Genomic DNA, 7175 nt, shown 5'->3' with positions numbered 1-7175 from the left:
AAACCATACTAAAAACAAGAAACTTCAGGGGTATATAGTGCCAAACACCAAGTAGAGTTAGTATAAATTGCTCTTTTCCAAAGTGTATCCCTTTGATTTACTTCTCTTACTTTCCTTTGCTGGGACTTCTAATACAATGTTGAATAAAAGTGGAGACCATGAACATTCTTGCCTTGTTCCTGGCCTCAGTGGGAATTCTTTCAGTTTTTATCATTGATAATAGCATTGGCTATTGCCTTATTATAGTTAACTGTTACTATCTTGAGGAAGATTCCTTCCATGCCTATTTTTCTGCGTTTTCAAAATTAAGGGGTATTGGATCTTGTCAAATGTCTTCTCTTCAGTGATTGATATGATCATATGATTATATATATACATATATATTTACTGATGGGATTATGTTGTTGTTTTCTTTGCATATATTGAATTATCCTTGCATCTTGAAATGAAACTCACTTAATCATTTTTTGTTTACAACTTGATTTCCCCCACAACAAACATGTTCCCTAGTGTCTTTCTAGTTGTTAGCTTTTCACCCAAAACAAATATTTCCCTTACTTACCCTCTTGTTATACATATCAAAAGCCTACCTGGGGGAAATGGCTCAAGATAGACCTTTTGTCCTTACGCCCCCATGTTCTTTGTGTTTAATAAAAATACTGGAATTCTGGAAGCAGCTCTATCTCTTTCTATCTCTCTCTCTCTTCATGAGGTTAAAATCTCCCCCAACCATGTGTGTTTCACTCTCTGAAGCTTGGCCTGTTTATTTCCTGCAGTGACCCCTACCCAAACCTCATTTACAAGATGGGATTATGGTGTGGAACCCAAAATCATTATGTATAATTTTTGCTGTGCTGTTGGATTCAGTTTGCTAAGATTTTGTTGAGAATTTTTCCATCAAAATTTATCAGTGAGAATGGTCTGCCATTTTCTTTATTGGTAGTATCTCTGTAAATTTTAAGAATCAGAATAATGTCAGATTCATAGAAGATATTATAAAGGGTTTTCGTAATATTTTGGAACAGTTTAAGGATCAATGGCAATAATGCTTCTCTGAATATTTTATAAAAACTAGAGGAAGGCAGGCAGACATCTGGCTTCCTGTTTCTTCTTTGATTCTGGAGACCAGCTCTTGCCAGGTATAGGGTTTGGGAAGGCCCCATACAAAGACTTTCTCCCTAGCCTGGGGAGTGCTGGGAGGCTTGGCAGGCCCCCAGCCGTCCATGTCTTTTTCCCCTGACTTCAGGCCTTCCCTGGGTGCCAGCTCAGATGGCCAGAAGTGGGTTCAGGTGGACTCTTAGTGGTCCTCAGGCTTCCCCCCTCCCTCCGTACTCCAGGGGGGAGGTGCATGGGGAGGAGGACGGGCAGACATCTGGCTTCTGGTTTCCTCTTTGATTCTGGAGACCAGCTCTTGCCAGGTATAGGGTTTGGGGAGGCCCCATACCAGAGACTTTCTCCCTAGCCTGGGGAGTGCTGGGAAGCTTGGCAGGCCCGCAGCCGTCCTTGTATTTTTCCCCTGACTTCAGGCCTTCCCTGGGTGCCAGCTCAAATGGCCAGAAGTGGGTTCAGGTAGACTCTTAGTGGTCCTCAGGCTTTCCCCTCCCTCCGTACTTCAGGGGGGAGGTGCATGGGGAGGAGGGCGGGCAGACATCTGGCTTCTGGTTTCCTCTTTGATTCTGGAGACCAGCTCTTGCCAGGTATAGGGTTTGGGGAGGCCCCATACCAGAGCCTTTCTCCATAGCCTTGAGAGTGCTGGGAAGCTTGGCAGGCCCCCAGCTACCCTTGTCTTTTTCCTCTGACTCCAGGCCTTCCCTGGATGCCAGCTCAGATGGCCAGAAGTGGGTTCAGGTAGACTCTTAGTGGTCCTCAGGCTTCCCCCTCCCTCCGTACTCCAGGGGGGAGGTGCATGGGGAGGAGGGCGGGCAGACATTTGGCTTCCAGTTTTCTCCTTGATTCTGGAGACCAGCTCTTGCCAGGTATAGGGTTTATCTCCCCTGGACTTCAGTCTTTCCCTGAGCACCAATCTAGGTGGACTCTATAGGAGTCAACAGTCTTTCCCCCTAGCTCTCCCTACACTAATGGGAATGCACTCTGGGAGGAGGGCGGGCTGCTCTAGCACTGGTTTATGTTGGGACAGTCATTGGAAATTTTTTCTCCTTGTTTTCATATTGATAGTATTGTGTGCATATATTCTATATATCCATAATATCCATATTATGTTGTGACCTTGATACTGCCCTACAAAGCTCATTTCTAATATTTTACTGCCTCAGTCCCAACCCTTACTTCCCCCCATCTTCCTATGTAGGTGCAGCTAATGACATGAAGCTCACCACATAGAGTGATAAGTGCAGTTAGAGAAATAACTACACTGAAAACTATCATAACAATGTGAATGAATGAGGGAAAAAGAAAGCCTGTCTGGAGTACAGGTGTGGGTGGGGTGGAGAATAGGTAGATCTGGGAAATTGGTGGTGGGAATCCTGCACTGGTGAAGGGGGGTGTTTTTTACATGACTGTAATCATACAACTACAATTATATTTGTAATCATGGTGTTTATATAAAGATAATTTTAAAAAAACTTACCCAAATAAACCCATCTCAGCCTGGACTTTTATTCTCAGGAAGATGATTAATTACTGTTTTAATTGTCTTACTGCTAATTAGCCTCTGGAGGCTACTTATTCAGTACTGGTAGATTATATGTTTCCAAAACTGTCCATTTTTTCTAGGTCTCTACTTAAACAGAATACAGTTATAAATAGTAAGCTCTCATGGTGTCCTGGATTTTGGGGGTGTCTGTTGTAAATTTTCCCCTACATTTCTGATCTAATACATTTAGGCATTTCGGTTTTTTCCTTTTAAATAATTTTTATTTCTTGTTTATTCTTTCAAAAATCATCTTTTGGTTTTCTTGATTCTATGCCATGTTTTCTTGGTTTCTTTTTTTTTTTTCTTTTTTTGGGCTTTTAAAGAGAATTTTATTTGAGTGGTTCTTACAAAGATTGTTGCAATATGAAAGTCATTTGTTTGATAGAAATATCAAGCTGTCTTGTCAAACACACTGAAGTAACCCAAAAATATATTTCAGAGCTCACAGAGCTTAAAAAGAGCAAAGATTATATATGCAACCAGACAAAACCTATTTCCGCATTTCCAATTTCTTGTTCAGATTGCTTGCATTTTCAGAATCTCTAAACATCTTGAGGAAATGCAGGGATCATTTTGTTTGGATTCTCAGACACACCAGAACGTATATTTACAAAGAAACTTACAGAGAACATTAATTGAAAAGATACCATCAAGAAATATAATTTTGAAATCTCCTTTTCTTGCCAATTGATCTAAAGCAAGATGAGATGTTAACCCAACAGCCCTTTAGCTGTCTAGAATTTCTATACACTAAATGTGCATTCCAGAAACCTTTGCCAAACTATTTGCCAAAAATTAACATTAGTGAAATGTAACTCTGGTGTAAAAAGTTAGGCTTCTGAAATGTTAAAAACATTATATCCCTGACTGCCTTTTTTACATTGAGCACATTTGATACCCTAGGGCTATTCCTATATATCCTTTATGTAATTTTCTACATGTACAATAAAAGGCAGAACAATAGACAGCTTTGTATACAGTGGAATCTGCTAGATAGGGAGAACGAGCACACTTACTCCTGTTTACAATTTTATTTTCCAGGTAACAGGAATTGTATACAAATGACAGTAGACCCTTGCCTCTTTATTTTTTTATCTAAATAAAAGATAACTCAAGATGAATTCTCAAAGAAAAAAGCTATATACATAAGGGACTTTTATCTTCCTTCATCGTCTACTTGGAACCAGTAGTTGTGTTGCTGTCATAGAATCAGGGAAGAGGTTGTGATAAGTTGGAAGAGGTACATATGCTGCTGTTATCATTTTACCAGCAAACCACCTGCCATGCAATGCATTAACTGCAGCAATGGCCGCAGCAATGGACGGGCATTTCACATACACGTTGCCCAGAGCTGAATTTTTATCAACATAAATATGAATAACTCCTCCGTGTTTATTACATTCTTCAATCACATCATCTTTAATCTCTGTATCCCATCCGACTTCTTCTGTTTGAGGGTTAAACATATTAGAGAGTTGGAAGCACTGTGTTGCAAGTGGTTGAACAGAAGCAGCTGCAGTTAAAGCTGAAGCTTCCGTCTGTTGAGAAAGTCTTGTTTGCAAATCTATAACAAAAGAGAATTCTGCCACAGCACCAAAGAGCCACTCATTTGTAGAGCTTGTTGTGCTGCTGGTGGAATCTGCAAACCTGTACCCTCTGCAAGTCTTGCCATTAACTGGAGGCGACCGGTTGTTCCCAAGTCAATTCCAGTCCTTTCCAGTTCATCACTGTCCAAAAATGAGCTAGCACTAGAAGCATCAGTTCTCTCAGTAACATGACCAACCTTCATTGGCCTTCCTGCTAATTCAAATCCATTAAGCTGTTCCAAAGCCTTCTTGGCACATTCTGAATCAGAAAACGTAATAAATCCATAACCCTTAGATCGACCAGTTTCACTATCCATCATGAGTTGGATACTTTCAATCCTTCCAAAAGGCTCAAAGATTCCCCGAAGCATGTCCTCTGTTATGTTAAAATGTAAGGAGCCCACATAAAGCCTCATAGGCCCAGCACTTCCCTTTTGTAGATTATTTGCCATTGCTGCAGCTCTGTTTTTTTCGGCCTGGGATGCCTGTACAATGATTGGCACTCCTAAAACACGTTGGCCAGTTAATCCTATTGCTAGAGGCACAGAGCTAACATCAACAAATTCCACATAAGCAATTCCTTTGGAACGTCTTGAATTTCGGTCAGAAATCATCCTCACATCTCGAACCTTTCCTACTGTAGAAAAAAACTCTTCCAAGTCCCGTGGTCGAATTCTTGCTGCCAGCTGCATACAGAAAACTGTCCTTGCATCTCTTTCCTCAGGAGTTAGATTATCGATTGGTTCTCTCACAGGACTCTTGTCTTTCCTGAATGAACTTTTGCTTCTTGAACGTCTTCTGCTTAATTTGATGCTATGAGGCAACCCAATCTTTCCTCGGATGGCACTGTTAAATTTTGGTCTGGAGTAAGGACTTCTGTAGCGGCCTCTGAATCTGCGATCTCGACTTCTTGAACGACTCCGTCTTCTTTCTTTGCTTCTACTTCTCTTCCTTTCACGACTTTTACTCGTTTTCCGTTCTCTATCTCGACTTTGCTTTCGTTCCTTACTTTTGCTTCTTCTTCGTTCATGACTACGACTTCTGCTCTTGCTTTTTTTCCTCTTTTTGCTTCGTTCTTCATGGCCGTTAGCACTGCTCAACTTGTTCTCATCCTTCTTGTAAGGAGCCTCGAGCATGGCTTCGATGTCGATGTCGTCTGCCATTTTCCGCCAAACGCCTGCGCAGGCTGCCGGGGCGCCGGGTGCTCGTCGTGTCGGGCAGGGGGTGGGGTGCGGCCGCTCTGTGGCGCCGCTCGCTAGGCCCGGGCCGCGGTACCGACCGTCCGCCCGGCCCGACGTCGGGCTCCGAGGGCGTCAGAGGCCCGAGCGAATCTAAAAAACACAATGGGACTAGGAGAGGCCGCGCGGGGAGGCGCAGGACGGCGGCGGCGGCGGCTCCGGGTCCACCCCTGCCTCGGCGTCGGCAAGCTCTTCTGAAATGGCGGCCGCAGCTTCCCCGGACTCACGCTCGGCGAGACCAGACACACACAGACGCGCAGACACACGTACGGACGCACGGGGCCGCTCGCAGCGCTCGGCACGGGCTCTCGCGAGAAGCCGCCTTTAGTGCCAGCCCGGCGCCGCCCGAGTCTCGTGAGAGCCCCAGCCCGGGATGGGGGGGAGGAGGAGGAGGAGGCGGCGACCGGGACCCAATCTCGCGCAACGATTGCGCCACATCTCTTCCCATCCCCCCATTCCGAGAGGCGCCAGGGAAGACCTGTTTTCTTGGTTTCTATATCATTGATTTCACTCTGGTTTTTATTATTTCTTTACTTCTACGTGTTTTTGGCTCCCCCCCCCCTTTTTTTAGATATTTAGGTTGTGCTTTTATTTTTTTCTTCATTCTTTATCTAGGCTTGTATCACTCTGAGTTTCCCTTTTCTGTGTCACATACATTTGACTTGTTTCTTTATTATCATTAGTCTAAAGTTATCTATTTCTTCTTCAATTTGTGTTAGTTCTTATTCTGTGCTCTGTCCCACAAAGAACAGAGGAGGTAAACAATCTGCAAACACAGAAGGGAAAAGTTTATTTCATGCTGGGGTCGGCCCTTGTCAGGCAACAACCCTGACAATAGTTTGCAAGTCATTTTAAAGGGAGTCTAGGGGGTGTCCACATAGTCATAACTGACATTTAAAACTATTGGTTCTCATACTACTTCAGAAAACAGAATAATGTTTGATATACAAGGACTCTTAGTTTATTCACCGATGATATTGATACTCTGCTAGAACATTTACCTTCAATTCACATTGAGAAAAAAATGTTCTTGATTTGCTGATAACATTCATTCAGCAACTCTCAGTTCCTCCTCTCTGATAAAAGAAACCAGACCAGACCTCATGTTAAAAGCTAAAAGGGAATGTAAGTTTGTAACTAACTGCTGCTTGCTTCTGTAACCCTCCTGAAACCAGACCAGACCTCATGTTAAAAGCTAAAAGGGAATGTAAGTTTGTAACTAACTGCTGCTTGCTTCTGTAACCCTCGCTTTGCTTTAGACATAAGGACAGTCATGACAGGTCTCAGATAATGTGGCAGAATAGACTAAGCCCAGAAGATCAACCAGTCTCTGTAACCTTACCAGTGAGCATATACCGGGTAGAGATGGCTGACCACAAAGTGCAGAATGGCCTCAGATAGATAGTAGAAGACAACTAAAGATGGAAGAGAATCTTAGAATAAAGGAAGAGGTGACAAGAGAACTTTAGGATAAATTTAAGAGGAACAACATAAGAATCATAGACATCCCTGATGGCCAGAAAGTCACTGCCTATAAAAAATCAACAAGCAAATATATCATTGATGAGAAATTCCCAGAACTCGTGAGTAAATATACCATATCTTGGATGCCTGAAAGAACTAACTAAAAGAGCTAAAATAAATCACTCCAAGACACATATTTTTTTATTTCTTAATAATATCTCTATTTAAACACTG

General features: G+C 42.7%; 1 protein-coding gene across 1 annotated transcript; it reads right to left on the bottom strand.

Annotated features, from left to right (window-relative positions):
• Nucleotides 1-3669: 3669 nt before the first annotated feature.
• Nucleotides 3670-5441, bottom strand: LOC125999203 (RNA-binding protein 39-like). Its single transcript, XM_049767261.1, is given in 2 exon segments — nt 3670-4253; nt 4256-5441. Coding segments are annotated over 2 exon segments (1581 nt in total). The 5' UTR covers nt 5403-5441; the 3' UTR covers nt 3670-3819.
• Between the last annotated feature and the right edge of the window lie 1734 nt (nt 5442-7175).

The sequence above is a fragment of the Suncus etruscus genome, chromosome X (genome assembly GCF_024139225.1).
Source record: "Suncus etruscus isolate mSunEtr1 chromosome X, mSunEtr1.pri.cur, whole genome shotgun sequence".
Lineage (NCBI taxonomy): Eukaryota > Metazoa > Chordata > Mammalia > Eulipotyphla > Soricidae > Suncus > Suncus etruscus.
This window is presented reverse-complemented; position numbering and strand designations above follow the sequence as displayed.